This window comes from Liolophura sinensis, chromosome 7 (genome assembly GCF_032854445.1).
Source record: "Liolophura sinensis isolate JHLJ2023 chromosome 7, CUHK_Ljap_v2, whole genome shotgun sequence".
Taxonomy (NCBI): Eukaryota; Metazoa; Mollusca; class Polyplacophora; order Chitonida; family Chitonidae; genus Liolophura; species Liolophura sinensis.
In genome coordinates this window covers 47,132,839-47,153,022 of record NC_088301.1, presented here as the reverse complement: position 1 = coordinate 47,153,022, position 20,184 = coordinate 47,132,839, and the positions used below count along the sequence as shown (strand labels likewise).

Below are 20,184 nucleotides of genomic sequence, written 5' to 3'. Positions count from 1 at the left end.
TGCATTTGCCAGTTTACCACAATAAAACTTACCTAAAATTATGCAGTTACAAAATTGTTTTCATCAAATACTGAAATGACTTATGCATTGATAACTAAATAGGTCAGAAAGAGTGATGACTAAGCAGTTAAAATCAGAGTGTGTCTTCAATTGATAATTCCCCCAAAACTTATTGAAGAGCACCTAAAACATAATACATGTATACTAAAAAGTCTAATCACTCAACACAAATAAGACATAATAAATATACACAGAAAGAGCATTTGTTAAATACAACATGACAACATTTGTAATATACAACACTTAGGTGAAAAATTACTTTGGTGAAAATTAATGGCTATCATAGCAGGTCTATTAAAAACCGAATGAACGATATTCAGCCATTTATCGCTAGTTATCACAATAACACTGTAAAGCACGAGGCCAAAATGGCTATTACATTCCCCTGATAAGGGTGCCATCTTCTGAAGTAATAAGTTACACTAAAATCAATCTCATAGTTCAGTATATCTGATTCAAAGTTTAACAAGTTTAGATCACAAAATAATAATAATAAAAATAAAATAAAATAGAGCATGGTACATATAGTTTACAACCTTACTCAGCATGAAACTAAGAAAGTAGACAGTGTCTAACTTAACTTAAGGTTGCAAAGTTTTTAGTATTTGAGGACAGACACCCTGCAGTTAACTAAATCTGAAAATCACATCAATGAAAAGGTGCCTAGAAAAAAAAAAAGAAGTCACATTTTTCTGCCATGGTTTCATTTCCACACAGCATCTTGTTCAACATACATGTATTAGCACATTGTGTATGTAAATTTATTACTGTATACTCAAATAAATAAGAGACTGTCTCACTCCAATGCCATTTCAAAGACACAGGACACAATGTTCCACTTGACACAGTATACTGATGTGTCACACTATCCCAAGGAATATTTTGTATATGCTGGGACAACAAAAAATTACAAAACCATACGACAAAACAGTTCTCAAATACCCTGGGACACCAAAACATATCAAAACCATAAAACAAACTATTTCACAAATATCCTGGGACACCAAAAACATTTCAAAACCATACGACAGAACATTTGACATGAGAACCAACACCACCAAGATTTGAATAAAATGGTAATAATGAATGGACTGCATTATTCTGCTCTGCTCAAGACATTCATGAAAATGTCTTCCATATGACCCTTCAAGCCCAAGGAATCAACCACTTCTTTTCCTTTACAGCCACATAATAACATGTAAGTTCAATGTACATGGAACTATATTTTTTGCTGAAAAGTTATGTACATGTTGGCATTTCCAAAAAGAAGTCTTTATCTTTAACACCAAAATGCAAAACAGAAACACTTGCCCAGGAATAATTTTTTTTCATAGATGTTACCTTTACGCATCAGGTGTGTTTTGAGTATATGCCTTTTTCAGAGTTACATTAACATGACTTAAGAGATGTGAGAACAGGTGCACATACATAATTAATGATCATAGAACACTGAAAACCATGAAGATAATGAATAGTTTTCTTACTCTCACTGCCATTCATTTCACCTGGTGGAAACAAGAGAATTGTACACCTTTAAAGATCCTGTATGTGTAGAAATAACAGCACCTACATCTATCTTTCTTAGAAAGTAGATTAGAAAACAGTTTTGAACATATGTTTACTAAGAACATACTGTATCCCATGGAAACCAGAGCATTTGGATGACACATTTCTTCAGGTCACTTTCCATACATCAGGCTATCAGTCAGTCAATCAACTTTAATAATGGGCACGTTGGGCATATTGGGTGGGTATAGAATATAGAAAACAAATTGAAGAGGCTTAGATTGGTCTTTTGAGCTATGTCCTTGGGTTGGTTTGGGTGTCAGATATTGCAAAAATAAGATAGTCTGTCTACAGTATTATCTAAACAAGAATACTGCTGTGTCAGAAGACAGGCAAATAGCCCCATTGTGCCACAACAACATTTTGTAATAGGATGCCACTCTGCTGCTGTACGGACTTTACTCAAAACCTACGTACTGCATACCAGGCATGTACAATAGAAATAATGCAGAGACCTATAACAAGTTACCTATAAACTTGGAGACTGTATTTTTGCGTTGAAGGATAGGTCTGGAAGACTGACCACCATCTGAGCGAGCAAAGGATGACTTTGAGAGCTGACGGCTTATCTGCGAGGCGGGCCTGTTATGACTGGGGTGTGTGGCTGCGTAGCCCTGCATGCTGGTGGATGGTGTCATTGGAGGCACCCTTTGGCCTGAGACAGCCGGACTCTGGGCTACCCCATTCTCTCGGATAACATCCTCCTCCCTAGAGGCACCAGACCCCATCCTGAACTCTTCTTTGAATGTTACTGTCTTACGGTATCTCGTGTCGTTTTCCTGCAAACAAATATATGCAAATTGGAATCAACATTATACATGTAACTATATAAGACTACATCTGATTACTTATTTGGTATATTTTAAAACAATACATAAGATTTAATACTTCTACCACCTGTCACAAAAGTATAAAAAGTTGCTAATAAGGCCAGTAATCATCATACTCCAAAGGACACTTAGCGTTTGAAACATTCACAAACAAATACTTAAAATTAGTCTGCTTTTAAATTAAATGCGAGAACCAAGCCAGGTACAACAGGTCATACTGTAACGGGGGCAGCTTTACAGTGCGTATACTAGTAGAATACAAATATGAAGCACTGGAAAGCCGCTCTCGTTACAATACTACACTGGTCTTTGGAAACACAAAAACTTCATATAATTTGCATAACGTTAACGCATTATAAATGCATCAAAACCAATCAAATAATTAATAAATTTGTTAAGTCTAAAAGAAGCTTTTAATATAATGTGGGAAAACTTAACAATTGTCATAGACAAGTGGGAAGGATAGTAAACTAGTAATGATAGAGACAACTCAGACAGGCTAACCTGAGCAGCAACACATTACAGTGATACAGAGGTCTACATACATGTATACATATCTAACAATTCAGAGTCTGGAAACAGAGTAGGGTCGGATGGTATGGGCTAAGGTGTTTCATCAACCTCATTCCTTTGATGTAAAATGGGTCAAGAAAAATAGTCAATGATACATCATTTAACTTATGAAGTTTACAATACTTGGATATGAACACAGCCATTACAGATACATTGAAATCAGAATGTTCATTAAAAGCTCACTGTTAAGTCTTGAAAACAAATTTAACTCCTAATATCAGATCACTGATAAGTTACCCATATACACACAAAGATGACATTCTGCATCTGCTCAATACAGTTGGGTTCGGGGAAAAGATAAACTAGTCAGATCTATGAATATATATGTGTGATATCCACAGATCACATAACAGCGTATTTATTCATAAATCTCTTACCTGTAAAAAAATTGTTACAGGTAAGAATAATACAATATCATGTTATTAGAAGAATGGTAATAATATTGATTAAAGGTGCCAGACCAGCAACTGGTCAGTTTGTTAATTTAACTTTCAAAGTAAATGTAATCAACAGCATCCCATATTAGTACACTTAGATGGGACATTCTAGAGACAGCTGAAAACTGTGTTACAAAGTGTATTACGCCTGACAATAGGCAGAAACTATTGGGACAACTCACATGCTTAATGCTCAGGTAGACTGCAGGTTTTCCTCACATTACGATTACACCTGTTGTACAGTACATATTTACATGTATTTACCGCACAGGTACATGGACAGTCAGGTTGAAAAGCATATAGATACGGCCTAGACCTTAGCCATGCTACCACCACTGGCACGGCTGTTTACAGGCCATCGCTTGGCAACGGTGGGGGGTGGGTCATTCATATCAGCCATGCTGCTAAGTCTACCTGGCATTAGGACTTCCCAATGGGACCATTAATGCCTGCCTCTGACCATGTTCTTTTATCCATGGGCAAAATCTGGCTTTGTGTAAACACAAAGACAAGAATGCAACCTCTGAGTACTTAACAAAGACCGCATGGGGTATAAGGTGTTAAACAGTTCAGCCTGAATTTAGTTAACAAATCTTAGCAAAGTGGCACCTTGAACAGATCAAATCTTTCAAAAACTGCCCATAAATTATGAACAGTCCATGGCATAGGGTCATACCAACCTCTTGGGGGTTAAGCATAGACATGTACCTGCACATGCCAGAAATGACAGTCTCATTAGCACCTATTTTCATACAAACGTACATATTAAAAATTTAACCTGCCCTGCTATTCATCCAGAGTCTACTGTGGTAGGAAAATGGAAAAAATAAACTACCTCCCCAAATCCTCCCAAACTAATCACTTTCACTCACATGAATTTCAGTCCTCTGCTAAGTAATACTTGACAAATCTAATCTCTTGCTTTATGTTTTTATGTTCAAGTGTTTCTAAATGACAGAAAAAATGTAACCCACAGAGGCAAAAAGGACTCATACTGCAAGTTACATATTTCTGGTAAGATCCTGCCTTCCAAACAAACCTCCAAACACCTAAAACGAATATAGAACTCTCAAAATCAGGCAAACAGATCAACTCATTCATGGATTAAAGCTTAGGTCTCTTACTAATTTACGTGTACTTGCTTGCTTTACATCAGATAACTCTACCATGTCCTCTGTGGCATCCAAATCATTACACAGTTAGATTCAATACTGTGAATATTAAACACTGCTAAATCAAGTCAATCTGAAAAGTGTAGCAAAGTGTAAAATAATAAAATAATTAAAACAGGCCCATATCATGCTACTCATCATTATATTTCTCCGTTTTCTGTATTTGTTTTAACTGTACATATATTTGTTTTCAAAAGAATATAAAAAAAAAGTAAATCACATAATATCTAAATTAACCTCTTTTATACTTAATGGGAATTTTCACTGCAATAAAGGTAAGCCACAACATTTACTGCCAAAGGTATTTACAAGTGTGACATTCATCAATCCTTTCACAACTACCTTTTGGTTGCCTTGGCATGTAGCCATTGAAAATTCCCCCAGCGAATGCAAAGTCAGAGGAAAAATCAATGAGCGCTTTATTAAAAAGCTTGCTCACCTGTAATCTGATTACCACCCAAGGTGAGTGAAATTACAGGTATTGTACCTGCATGTGTCACTTCTGAGGTCAGGTCTACCCTGACACACAGTGCCTACAAGAAAACAGACCAAATAGATCCAGCTGAGATGGCCAAATGAAAGACACTTTACATGGTGCTCATTCTGTTTTGGCATGTCTAAACAAATTAAAGCCCAAATATCAAATAGCCCATCGCCAAACGCTACAGTTGGTATAACTGATTCGTCTTTTGACAGGCACTTACTGAGGGTCAATAACTTTGAGGTAAGATGTTAACTTACGCCCTGCAGATCGACCATGCATGCATGCATGACTGCTTTACATGCATGCATTTGGGTTTCATTCAAGAGACACCATAAACACAGCTATGTGCCTCCTGACTAGATCACTGTATACAGACAAGGAAGCCCAACAGTTTGGGTGCCAAACCGCTTTCTCAAACCAACGAGACTCGAGATATGGTCCTCAATTAGGTACATGTAATAAAGGCAGATAGTAATCTTTGTAATTCAGATCTAGGTCAATGGAAACCAATAAGGTTTCACATGCTACAAATTCTAAGATATTTCAAGTTTTACAGGGATAGCATTACTTTGTTTCAAGAATCAAAAATTAAAGTTTCATCTCATGATACCTCAATGATTTTCCACCTCAACTAAAAACAAAATATTAAGAGAAATAGGTCCAAAGCAATATGACCAATGCTATGAAATTAACTTAAAAGAAAAATACTAAGGTGAAACACATTATTGTATTACAATATAGCGATTGTTTTACAATTCAGAATTGTATAACAATTGCATTACAATATATTAATTGTATTACAGTACAGTAATTGTGTCATAATACATAACTTGAACTATAGCATATTATTGTAATGTAATTTAATTGCAACAAATTTATTATATTACACTATATGAATTGTATTACAAAGTTTGTAGAGCATTACCTGGTTTAATATCTTGATATAAACAGCATTAGTCAGCCCATTTAGTACATGTAACAGGGTAAAGGCCAATGCCCCCCCCCCCCACCCCCGCCGAGTACCAAAGCACAAAAGGGTCTCACTAATTATTCAAATATACTAAAACTATTAAATAATTCAGACACCAAGCTTATTGAAAAGGACAGCTAACGGAACAGCATGTTCACATGGCAAAAGACCATAAATCACTCAATAATTTAAAACCCTTTTGAACATTTCAAAATAAATCACAATTTAGTATGGGAAACAATCAACATTCCATTCATGTAGGGAAATCACTTTGAAAAAGTCAACACAGTCACATATTGCCTAATAAACAAAGTTCAATTTACAGTTTTAATCTGCTTACGAATCAAACTGTGGACATTTTTTCCCCTGAGAAACTCAAAAGCTTTATCTGCTTAATCAGCTGAAAGGCATTTAATTGACTTGCATTGTAATAAATTACAGTTGACCCTGAGAGGTACTTGATCACTTTGATCTCCACACCCTGGATAGGGAGCATAGCCAATACCTGACAAGTAGTGTGTGCTAAATGAAAGCAATTGGTGCACTGGTTAATTGATTACCTGTAAGTGATCCAATGAACTCAAACCCAGGAGCCCAGCTGCTAAATTTAGATATAATATATCCTGTGGAAAGTGTTTATACATGTATCAATCTGAAGTACACCTTCAATGGTGCTTAAATACAACTTAAGTACAACATAACTATATACAAAGTAAACAATACACTTGTCTGAGATGTGAGCCAATGAAATCCTTGCCAATGGGTTTTGCTGATCCTGTGACTATAGATGGAGAAGCAGTGCAGCGCTGATAATCTTAAAGAGCTGAGTGAACAGGGATATTAAGATGAGATTTAGCTTACTCTAATTCTGCAACCTTTTTGCGTGTTTGCAAGATGCTACCTCAAGCATATTCTGGGGGCATTATTCTGATGTACACTCATAATTTTATACTTTTTGTGAGGCCCTGGCCAACCAAACTAATGTAGTCTGTCTCCAAAATCGAATTTAAAATTATGCTGAAAACTGCTTTTCCAAATCATTATGTGTGAAAATGCTGAGGAATTAGAGTCTCTAAAAACTCTAAGGATTAAAAAAAATTATTGTGGCAAAATATCTGCACAACGTAATTCCACTCTCAATAATATTTCTTGTAGATTTATTTATTTGATTGGTGTTTTAAATGGCGCCCAGCATTATGGTGGGATGAAACCGGGCACAGCGCAGAGGAAATCCACAACCATCCACAGTTTACGCTGATGTGCCGAGAGGAAACCAGCACAAGCTTGAACATACAGCTAACACATTGGTGAAAGGCTCTTGGGTCACTGTGTTGCTCTAGCATGCTTATCCAGGCCATGGAGGCCCCCAATTTTTGTTGAATGGGATAGGTTGCCTTATAGGCTATGACCAAAAAAAATTAGACTTAATCCCACACTGATCTCATATGAAATTTGTTTGCCTTTTAGCCATTTGTGTACGGACCCAGGTATGGGTGAAGTAACATCATGCTTTCAGTTTCTCTAACACAGCATATCTCATGGCTTTGTAAGAATTCCAGTTTAAAGGTTCATTTACAGATATGAAAAAAGAAAAAACATGTCTGACCACTTTGACCTGATTGCACACCTGTTCTAAAATAACTAAGGTTATGTTATTTGTTTTGGAATTGGAAAGTTGGATGATATCCTACTGGAAAATGTAAGGTTCACTAATACAATATGACATTTATTCTTTTCAAAAATGTTCTTTTTTAGGCCAAATTCTAGGTCAATTACTTTTAATTACAACTGGACAATTCATGTATCCACAGAAAAGAATGTCAAGGGAATCATGAAAAACACAGGGACAGTTTTTAGATATTTAATTATTTCCCAACCACAATCACCTCTATAATGTTCTTCATCGCCTATAATTCATTTTCATGTATAACAAGGCAAAGCTTTTTATTTTACGGTAATTCTTCGATGTTTTTGCCTATTTGCAAGGTGTTTATTTAAGCATACTATGAAGACATTATTTGGCGCTGACTGATAAAATTATAAATTTTAAGAAGCTCTGAATTGGCCAATTCAATCAATTTTTGTCTCCTAAAAATCAAATATAAAGTGTGCATAAACTGCACTTAAAGTTGCTCTTTTATATATGAAAGGGTACAGCACTTCTCTAACACAAACAAATGAAACATGTGGACTCCACATGTTCAAACCTATCGAATCAATCAGCTATTGGCACAGTATAAATTTAATTCCTACATGACCACAAATATTCCAGGATCAATTCCTCAGTTAGAAACCAATGTCTGTGTGTCCTACATTTAATCTATACCAACATCACACACGAACCAGCCCTACAGCTCCACCATGTTGCTACATAATGCTGTATGTATAATAACCTATGCGAGTAATCATCACCTGAGTACGAACATAACTCTCATAATTCTTACCACATGCTTTAAGGTATGCCTTTCCAGCATCTTTGCAAAGACACGTGTGCCGAGGACAGCACAGTGTTGTCTCTACTGATGTCCTCACCCAATCTCAGCACATGCAGTTTGTTGCTGGCTGCTCGTAATAAAGGTTCACTCGGTATATTTATATATATACAGAGAGATACATGAACACTGATACATCTAAAACAGCCCAAGCTGTGATAGGCGTTTAGATTTCCTGTCATTACCAAAGATACATCAATATCGGTATTCATGGGTACGTGTAGGCTACATCATTCAGTATGACGAGATACCGATCTTTATAGCCGTGCAAAATCATGCTAGCTGGTATATTGATTATCTCTGGGTGCGGCAACATTACTCTACTGCAGCTAAAGCACGTTAGCAAGATATCATGGACTGTTTCCATGGCAAACAGTAAATAAATACAATACACAACAAAACATGTGCTCCAGACAACAGGCATCATTGAATCAGTCAACATCATTAACTTTATAACAACCAACATCTAGTTAGAATAGATGCACGCATAATATCAGAAGAATCAGGTTGTATAACTGAATCATGAAATTAAGCCAATATAGAAGAGTACTATAGCAGCGCATTTGTCCCAGTGCTCATACAAGAATGTATATGTAGTACTGGAGAACTTTATAAGTGTTTTCTCAAGCTAGTGTCAACAAAGATGCCTTTGAGGTCTAAGCATTCTTATGAATTGATTTGACCATAGGTTACTATTTTTGACAAAAATAACAATTTTTTATAATATAAACACAATGAAAACGCCAGTGCAAAAAATTTTAACAAACCCTGTAATAAAAAAAATTGAAACTGAATGTAAGCATGCCACATGAAGTTGAAATGAAATTATACACATATAACTTAATATGTATGTATAATGTGTCAAAAAGAAAGAAGAAATAAAAAAAAATAGATAAATCTGTAATCTTCTGGCTCTTCTGTGTTGTGAAAATGAGCCAGAATACAGGTTTCTATAGATCAATAACGTCTTACAACATCTGACACAATGACCCATTGACAGCTTACACAGTGAAAAGAAATGTAACCAATCAGTCACCTGAAAATTTTACATTCCACCTCACCTACATGTATTTCTCCTGTTCCCCTAGGCACAGTCAGTGCAGATTTGCGTTATGAATTCTAGTTCACCCTCAGTTAACTGAGTTGTCATACACTGTTAAGGATTGAAGTATTCCAATCATAAAAAAATCTAACAACTGCTATGTAAAAAAGAAAACACACTGCACTAAAAAAAAAAAAAACCCAAAAACTTACCTTTCTTGGTAAACCAGGCGTTGGCTCTCATTAATCCAGCACTACTGTCTAGCCCAGGCACCTGAAGCTCAATAAAAGATTAAAAGCTCAGACATATTGGCAGAGGTAGTGGGGACAAGTCTGCACATATTTCCCACTTCTGCATGCACACTACATCACAGTAAGGGGGGTGATAGATTAAATATCAGACTGTTCAAACCTGTTTTGTCACAGCTGGACTCGTAAGGATATAAGTTCACAAACTAAACAACTTAACATGTGAAGCAGATTCACTCCAAACCCAGTGAAGGGCAGCTCTGGACTATGGGCGAATCGGGCGATCACTGGGTACCTAAGTTAGGCATTAAATGTATTAAGGATAACTTTACCTCGCTTTAGAAAATTACTGAGCATTATACACTTTAAAATCAACAATATATAATAATATACAACCATTTCAAATCAAAACAAAAAATAGATTTTCTCCAAATGGCTCATAATGTGTTTCTATATGCACATCTAGCTACGGTTTAGGAGCCTAAATGTTGTGTGCAAGCTGACAAAAATATAGGGAATTCACATCTGATTATGGCTTAGGGGCCTACATGTTGTGTTCAAGCTGACGAAAATTTATATAGGGCACTCACATCTGATTATGGTTTAGGGGCCTACATGATGTGTGCAAGCTGACAAAAGTATAAGGCACTCACATTTGAAACCTTGAAAAATCATCAGTGTTGCAAATCATAACTTTATGAAGTTCATATGACCCTATATGCATCTTCTTTCTTATTTTGCAGCCTACAATGTGATATAAATTAATTAGTGATATACTGAGACCTTCACTGTGTGGATTCTATTGACTGGCAAGGAAAATTCTTTGACCAATCCAGTCATGAAATTTCACGAATGATTACTTTTACTCGATAATTAATTTCTGATACCAGAGAGGGTTTTTTTTTTTAATTTTATTTTATTGGTGTTTCACTGTGTACTCAATAATACTTCACTTGTATTATGGATTGTGGTCAAAGGAAACCAGACTTCCCAAGAGAAAACCACTGTAATGCCTGAGTTACAGGATACATTAAACACTTTGTTTATATGTCTTAATACAAAGTACTTGAGGTGGCCTAACATTTAGAACTACAAAAAAGGTTCTCAGCTTAATTATTGTGGTGTGAAAATGGCACTGAACCCATCATTCCCGAAATTAAATCACCTGCTTTGGTGACATCAACTGCTAAATTGGAGAAGCTAAACTGGTTCACTGTCATTTCCATATATTTCTGACCATTGATAACATAAAATTCAGCATAAATATGATTCTATTTGGCTGTACGTGGGAAGGTGATTAAGCAACCTGTGGATGGTAGTGGCTATCCCCGGGCTCTGCCTGGTTTCCTCCCACCATAACGCTGGTCAAAATCAAAAAGATGAAATATTCTTCAGTACAGTGTATAACACCAATCAGATACATAAATAAATAAAGATTCAATTAGACTAACAGGATATTACCTTGAACATGACACAGTATGATGGTGTAACAACAGTCCACATTCTAGCATCACTCAGACAAGACATTGTTAAACTTAAGAGATTAATTTTTGAGCGTTCCCTCCCCTTGTTCATGGGAGTTCCTCTCTGTGGCACTTACACGGACACATACTAGGACTTCAAGTTTGGGGAATAGCATAGCGGTTTTCCCCCAGGCTTATATGGGAGTGGGATGACAGTGTTTAAAGTAAAATATGCACTTACCACTGTAAACCACTTTTTTTTCTTTTCACGTTTTCTGAGACTTGTATGGCAATACACATACCTGTCAACAGTTTATATAGATCAAATAAAGCAATACAGATTGAAAATCGCGGGTATTTCATAACACCCTTCAACTGAGCAACCCACTCAAGCTCTATAACTTCTACTGTTCTGCCTGACTGGTTTAGTGCTCTCTAATGGTATTGGCAAGAGACCTCACATTACAATGTGTGATTACATAAGCCCAAAGGTTAATATTGGCACCAAAGTATCTCTTGCATGGTTGTTACTGATATTGCCTGTGGTTATACAAAGTGGCAATTACATGATCAAACTGACATGGCAAGAATTTCTACGCTCATCAAACTGTTCTGCATCGATTTTTCCTACACTTCATGTTTTATCTTTTTTGTTCTACCTGAAAATAGCGCCATATGCCATTTCTATTATCATATCATAGGCTTCAGACAGAATTACAGTGTGCTGGCTACAGCTAGGGAATAATCCACAAATTTTAGAAAGGGGAAAATTTTATTGTAAAATCGTATTTTTGGGGGGAAAAAATGTATCAAGGAGCTGTGATTTTTAAATAGTCAATATGTACAATTAACAGGCACTGAACCTAAGTCACATACCTTCTCATATTATACCTAAACCCAACTGTTCAAACAATGAACTAGAGGTATGCATATCCAAAAAGTGTGTCCCAGTATTTTAAGAAATCAGTCTCAAACTGGGACATTTGTGGCTCCAAATTGGGATTTGGGAGAAAGCCAATCCAACCAATGTAGTTTGGTCTCCAACATCAAATTAAAAATGTGCATAAAGTACACTGAAAGTTGCCATTTCATTTCAGCAGTAAATTCATCTGAGGAGAGAGATAAATGGAACAACTGTGGAGAGAGATAAATGGAACCACACTGTACCCTAGTTCTAACATTAAAAAATAAAAATGGAATTAAAATAAAGCTAAAAATACACCTATTTATTCTGTCTCTCAATATAGTCTGATCATGTAAATGTCTAAGTCTTCTACGATTTTGAAGTTTCATTTTATAGCATCGTACAACATTGAAAATAGATTTTTTCTGCTCATATGACAACAATTTAAATTGGTGTGACCTATCATCAGCAAATGGGATTGAACAAATGAATGCTTGGGGTTTAACATCGTACTTAACAATGTTTCAGTCATGATGACAAGAAGTCATTGCTGTGGCAGGGCCAGTTCAAGCCACCAAAGTGCTGTCACCATGAAGTATCATACAGAAGACACCAGACATGACACACCACCCAGTCAAATCATACTGACACCGTACTAACCAGTCCTGTTTCCTTGCTCTAACCTCTCACTGCTTAGAGCCAAGTGAGGCAACAACTACCACTTTTAAAGCCTTTGGTGATTCGACCCAGATTTGATCCCAGGTCTCTCGACTTCAAGGCGGACACGCTAACCATTAAGCCGGCATCTAGTTTTTAAAAGGAGCGCATGCGGATGTTGATTTGGGGGCCATCTTTGGCTGATTAAAATTTTGTCAAACATAATGACAGAGCTATCTCGAAATAATAGCTATATAGCTCAAGCTAGCCAGGCCTCCACTACATAGAGATAGGCACCAGTCATATTTAGCAGGTTTAGCATGGAAGTTCAAAAATTTCTTTCTAGAAGGCTCTGGTTATTGGATTTCATGGTCAACAATCTATCTTTCAAAAAGCCAACATGTACTTTGCCGCAGGTGAGAATTCAAAACATTCGTTTGATGTGTTCGAATCAAGTTTCAATGGCCGAATTACTGTTGAAGGATGCTTTACCAATGAAGTATTGATAAATATACAGGTCGCTTGACTCGGCATACAGGCCCTTGTATTGACATGACTGGCCTGGGCATATTACTATCTTTGTACTTTATACCTTATTTCTAATTTTTGGGACACCTGGTCTGCTCTTTTTAGCCAACATACATGTACCTGTAGCAGGAAGAGTTAGTTTCTTTTTTCACATGGTTAGGCCATCTAATGAACAACATACTCTTTTTTTTTTTACTTTTTCAAAAGTTGGGAAAAGTAATGTTCTGCTTTCAGCACTACTAATACATGTCCCGAAAATTAGAAGAATCAGGGTATATAACAAAGCACAAGGTCGGAACAAAGTTTCACTGATTTTAAAAATAAATTATTTCTCTGTTAACTTTACACTCATCTAAACTTTGTGGTGTCCTTCAACTCCTACCAACAGTTTGTCAGAAATATCCAAAGTGTGAAGAAAATCCATCAAAATGTCAACATGTAGATTAGTGATGGGATATGGGATGAGATACTGTCTTCTATCTATTCTTTTCCATAATATGATGTAGGGGGATATTATGGAATAGAGCTGTGTTCTTATAAAACACTGATATATGTGATGTTTTCAGGGACTGTCAACATTGTGGATATTTCCAACTATTAGCAGTAGGAGACTCGCAGAACACCATGAAGTACAGATAGGTGTAAAAACTAGCACAGAAATGTTTTATTTTTAATCGGTAACACTTTCCATCCTTAATAATGTCCTTCTTTATACACAGTACACAGACAGTGCTATGACCGGACCAGTTCTATAGGGTTGATAAGAGAGCTTATGCTTGGGACAATGCATATTAATCATTAGCTGATTAGGGCAGGCTAGAGTTACAAATTTTCCTGCTGGACTAGATAGGTAGATGGAATCCCTATAGATTACTCCATCTTCATGGACTCAGTGTGCTATTTTAATATTCTGACATTCATCGTAAAACTGAGTCCATCGCCACCTCTCAACCAAATCGCCTCACATCTGCGCACTCCAACTTCATGGAGCCGATTTCAATCAAGTCGGCACTGACAGCACCCAAACTTACATGCATGTTCTTTTCATTCCATTTTGGTTTAATTAGGAAAACTGAAGTTGTTCTTGCAAATGGCAAAGGAAATATAACAGCTTTCTCTAGGATTTCAATGCCAAAACTCTCTTGCATTTTAAACCCAGAACTATGTTATGTGACACTTGAACATGGCTGTCTACAGCCAGGCACTTGGTACCGCCGAAATTCTAGCAGTCAGTGTGACCACAAAGGCAGCAAAAGAAAGTATCAGAGATCCACCGGGAAATTATATTCAAATCCACAGAGGAAGTGAGTTGGACAACCACAAGTTGGAAGGAGATGAGATTTTGAAATCCACGCCATGTTTTCGAGAGTCGGCGATGGACTCAGTGTTACAATGAATGTCAGAAGTTTAAAATAGCACAGAGTGAATCTACATAAACTACCCTATAGAGAGGCCTATGTACAGTTCTGCGCCCCATCGCTCTATAGATGCCAGCGGCTAATGGCTTGCAAAGCAACCTGTAATCATTATGGCTTTGTTTTATCCTTTAATAAGAACAAATTCCTCTCCATCCCCATTGCACTACCTAGTTAGTACTGGTACTAGTACAACTGCAAAACTGATAGTGATGGGAAAATGGACATCATAGGCAGCATGCACTCCCAAGTCATTGGATAGCCATTCCATTCTAGCCAAACTAGGCTCCGTACATGTTTGTCCGCTCTTCAGAGTTAGAACTTTCGCCGTCTTAGTATTGTATGCGGCTATATCACAAAATAAGCCCATGTTTCCCTTCAACAACACGTTCGTTGATCGTAAATATACTTTAAACTGTCTCGCGGGAACGTTTGCATGTGACATTTTCACCTCCACCACACAAGACCGCCTTAACGTCCCAGACGTCGACTTGCCGCTGTCATATTGCGATAGTCTGAAATCGCTGAACTTGTGTGGTGTGTTTGGTAAATTATCTGTCACAGGCGATATTTGTTGCTACCGATAGTTGTAGCTCCACACTGACATATTCTCTAGATAGTCAAAACATAGTAAACAAATTAAATATACCCGTTACGGTCCCCGAAAAACAAAACGGTGGGCGCTCAGAAATGTCTACAAATAAAAACCACTGTCTGTAGAATATGACAAACTATTTTGCAACTTAGTTGTCATTCCATGGACATCGAAATATTGATTCATATTCGAACACACCTCAGGACGGAAGGTTACATGTAAACTGTTTTGAAAATTATGTCGGCCTATATTTTACAGCATGTGGAAAGCTTGCATGGTGCCGATATGAACATGAAGTTTTATTTAATTACCTGAATTACGCGCGCAACACATTGAGGAAACAAACCTTATACTTCAGTTGCAATTAAGTGTCAAACAGTCCAAATACTGTTTTTGCTCTAAACATCGGCCTAGAGCTAAAGGTGCGTTTCAGACATGTTAGCGGTAAATATTGGTAATAGATTCATTTTAGGGGCTGAAATTTCATCTACCCAGTAGGATATCATCCTACGTCCCAACCATACATAAAACAACATGGCCTTTCTAAAATCATTAAAACTAAGACTTGTTAACGGTTCATGAATGGAAACAAATTTGGGCCTATGTACTGGTCTCTATGATGTGTTTTGTAACCAAAACACATCATAGTGTTATATCTTTCTTTGGCACAGAGAAGATATGCTAACATATTATAAACATATTAAAAGGAATAACAATAGTGGATCCAATGAACAATGTCTGGGATTGGCAAATCATGTATAAAATGCATATAAACAGGAAATCAATTAACCAGTTCTGTAGCTGTGCTTTACAAATTCTGGAAAAAAAGAAAAATGTGAACAAGATCTGTTCTATTACATTATAATACACAAAGCTGGAAAACCTACCTTAAAAGAGAAATTGTTCACTTGTATGACCAAATCTGAAATCTTGGTAAAGTATGTACTCCATCAAGGACCAGGTATAACACAAAAACTGTAGGTCTTGGCCACCACACACAAGTATGCTTGCTGGGAAAACCTTACATGTATTCTGTCAAATTCTACCAGGTGCTTGCGTGTAGTAATGCATAAATCAATAATAAATCAAAGGGGGACTTCCAATTCCAATAAAGCCCAAAAGGTGTGGAGAAGTCCCATTAATATTTAAATTCCTGCATGTATGACAACCATAAAATAACAATAGAAAACGCCAAGAGATGCCATCTGTGAATGAAATTGGAACCATTCATTACATACATGAGACATTTTCTTCATTAAGGCCTGCATAGACCACAGACTTCTGTACATGCATACTCTTAATCCAGTATTCCCAAGGCCCTCCATGTACCTTGGCCATGTATTGCTTCATATTACAATCCATGTATCAGATATTTTTAAACAATTTTTGCCATTAACACACACAAAAAAAAATCACTAAATGATGAATTGTGTGTGAGTGCATATTTTTGGTATCCATTATTGTGTCAAACCAGTGTATGCATGTATACATTAGATATCTAAGTTTCTTTGATAGCATTAATAGTACATGATGAAGTATTTGCCGCCATGCCCAATCTAAATGCGGGATTCTTTCAGTATGGTACCGTATCTAAATATTTCTTACAATTATCCATTCACATTTGAACTGATGACCAATGGGATACATGCAGTACCATGTTGTTTAAATAACCAACCTACCTATATCTTGATCATTAATACATTTACGAACATTATCTTCTCTCAGGTAAGTTATGGGGTGAAACAATCAACTGGCCTCCATAAACCTATAAATAAATCATTAAGCACAGTTAACCAGCTACATGTATGTTCAATGCACATCACACCTTCCTCATTAAATTTTAACTGTAGTCTGTAATCACCTCTGAACAATGTGCCTACATTAATTTAAGACTTATTTTGAGGAGTGTTTAATTGCTGTCTACAGTTGTGAGCATACATGTACCAAATGAGTGCTTACTCACACATAAGCGTCTCAATTAGTATGGCCTGTTTGGATGGAGCCATACCAATTTTTATCAATGAAAAAAAAAAGCAAACCAATTTAATGGCAACCAACAAAATGAAGGCCGATGCACACACATGGGCCCTGTAGACTATTAAGCACATAAAACTACATTGAATGTATGTGAAAAATGAAAAATCCATAAAACAATTTCAGGGCATCTGAAAGCATACCTGCTGCAGTAAACATTTTGAGGTGAGCATATGCAATCTGAAAGTTGTAATTACGGAAACTATCACAGAAGTACAATGTGCAAGAAATATGGTCACCAGGGCTCAGTTTCACAAAGCACCGTACAACATTTTTTATCATGCATAAAAGACATTTGCCTTCCGTACATTTGTCCTAAGATATTTCATATGTCACCATTACTGTACCATTGTCCTATATGTGCAATTATCTACAGATATGACATCCTTGTGACACAGGGCCCTGATACCTATGACAACACAAAGGGGATGACTTGTAATTGTGAAACATTTACCACTTTCACAAATTTCAAATATAAACTGACGTAAATGTCCAGTGATTTGCCCTGCTAACAGATTTTAGGAGTGAGTGAATGCTTAGGGTTTAACTTTGTACTTAACAAATTTTCAGTCATGTGAAAGGTAGATTTCAGGACTTTACCTCATACACACACATGTACCTGAATTCAGAGGAAAAGAATCTGAAAATGTACAATGGTCTGAACTGAATACACAAGGGTTGCAACACATACATGTACATCAGAGACTGTGGAACCAAGGGAGCTTCCTTCTCCCCCCACCCCACTCCACTCTGGTAACAACTCACCTGCTCCAAAATATTGGTTCACCGATATATAGTGTACATTAGCCACCCACAGTGCACAGCTAGAACTCTTTCTTTAGATGTCTGGGAGTTGCACCCTTTACCAAATCCCTCACCTGTATTCTTGGAGACTGCAGATTGGTAAATGGTAAGGCAATGTCTGTCGGAGGCAGCGCATGACCTCACTAACACTGATCTAGCAAAGATTAAAACTGTTTTCTTTAGATTTATTTATTTATTTGATTGGTGTTTTACGCCGTATTCAAGAATATTTCCCTTATATTAGGGTGGGTGGAAACCGGGCACAGCCCGGAGGAAACCCACGACCATCCGCAGGTTGCAGGCGTACCTTCCCACGTACGGCCGGACAGGACGCCAGCATGAGTTGGGCTTGAACTCGCAGCGACCGCAATGGTGAGAGACTCCTGGGTCATTACACTGCGCTAGCGCACTAACCAACTGAGCTACAGATGCCCTGTTTTCTTTAGAGATTGAACGCTGTGCAGTATCTAGATGTACTGACACCTGCAAGTTACTATGAACAAAACAAAAACTTGACCAACATCTATGTATGTACATATAAATGTGATGTACTTTTATTTACAAGCGTCAAAAAATGAACCCTGGTATAGCCCACTATTACAACACACCCAACAGGACTTGTTGTCTCTGTTTACAAGTATGCTACTATGCTTGTATTCCACACATCAGGTAAATCTAAAGAAAACATATGGATGGAAATCACAAATACAAGGTAAGTAACCCTGCACCTAAAAGCAGCTTAATAGCTTACGGATTCAAACAAAATAAATTATTTAGCCATAAGTAAGAGTTAAAAGGCCTGAAAAGAAAATTTCTTTAGAAAGTTCAATAACTACTGCACACCTACAGCGTATAACATTCGGTTAAATAACATTTATTTGTTGTGATCAGCATGCTACTACATTTCAATGAGGACCAACTAGTCTTCCAAATTTTTCCATGGGCTATTAGCTATTTTGGTTAAATCATCTAATGCTCGATGTTACTGGTCAGAGAAGGGAATATATGATCATGTACTCCATCCTAATGAAATTCTGAAAAAAAAAACCCACTTGCTGTGAAGCCCAAACAGTATCAAATCCACTTGGTCTTTAATCAACCCCCCGTTTCTAAAAAAAAATGTACTATGTTCTGAACTTTTCTTGCAACAGCAGGCTCTCAAAGGGTGTCATTGGTCCAGTGAAAAGGGAAAAATAAGTATGTCATAACTAATAGCCAAGTAATCAATATTTCATGGACTTTATGACATAACTGTGATAATTGGAGTGAAGTCTAAGTTCTGTGTTTAGCTATGTACTATTTCAATCAAATTTTTTGCTCAGAATTCATTCAAGACAAATAAAAACTGGCTGTCCTCACACAAGCTTTTCTGCACATATCAGCAAAAGAAAACCCCACATACTCAGAAGTGTCCTACTGTTGGTTATATATTTTGACAAAAACATACTGTTATAAACACCTGTATACTATTTATTTATTTATTTATCTGATTGGTGTTTTACTCTGTACTCAAGAATATTTCACTTATATGACAGTGCCTGCGTATTATATGTATACATGTACACATATACAAACCAATATATACATGTATATATATACACCACATCATTTTGTGAAATATATGTAGTTTCCACAACAATAAATTGAGCTGTACTAAATGATTTATGGACAAGTTATTTTTCTCAGCCAGAGATATTAGTCTTGTAGGGTTAATCCATTGCTATGCATTGGCTGGAAATCATGTTTTTACACTAAATGTTTTTACATCGACTTCCAGTACATGCATATGGATACTTTTCACTTGCATTTCTTTATGGGCTCAATGCAATACAGAATACTTAGGAAGTCAGACAATTTTTAAAAACACAATGATAAGTGTTGTTTGATTAGCGACATGAGCCAACTGTCGA

At 36.7% G+C, this 20,184-nt stretch overlaps 1 protein-coding gene across 2 annotated transcripts in view; it reads right to left on the bottom strand.

Annotated features, from left to right (window-relative positions):
* LOC135470154 (uncharacterized) overlaps window positions 1-15,213 on the bottom strand; it is a 64,859-nt gene extending 49,646 nt beyond the window's left edge. The window contains exons 1-4 of one of the 2 annotated variants that reach the window (XM_064748930.1): window positions 15,012-15,213; window positions 11,579-11,639; window positions 9,839-9,905; window positions 2,096-2,405 (exon numbers count right to left, since the gene is read on the bottom strand). In XM_064748930.1, coding sequence (XP_064605000.1) covers window positions 2,096-2,354 — 259 coding nt within the window. In that variant the 5' untranslated portion in view covers window positions 2,355-2,405; window positions 9,839-9,905; window positions 11,579-11,639; window positions 15,012-15,213. Of the gene's footprint in view, window positions 1-2,095; window positions 2,406-3,648; window positions 3,773-9,838; window positions 9,906-11,578; window positions 11,640-15,011 lie in introns of those variants that run through there. The other variant, XM_064748931.1, reaches the window with a different exon arrangement.
* Between the last annotated feature and the right edge of the window lie 4,971 nt (window positions 15,214-20,184).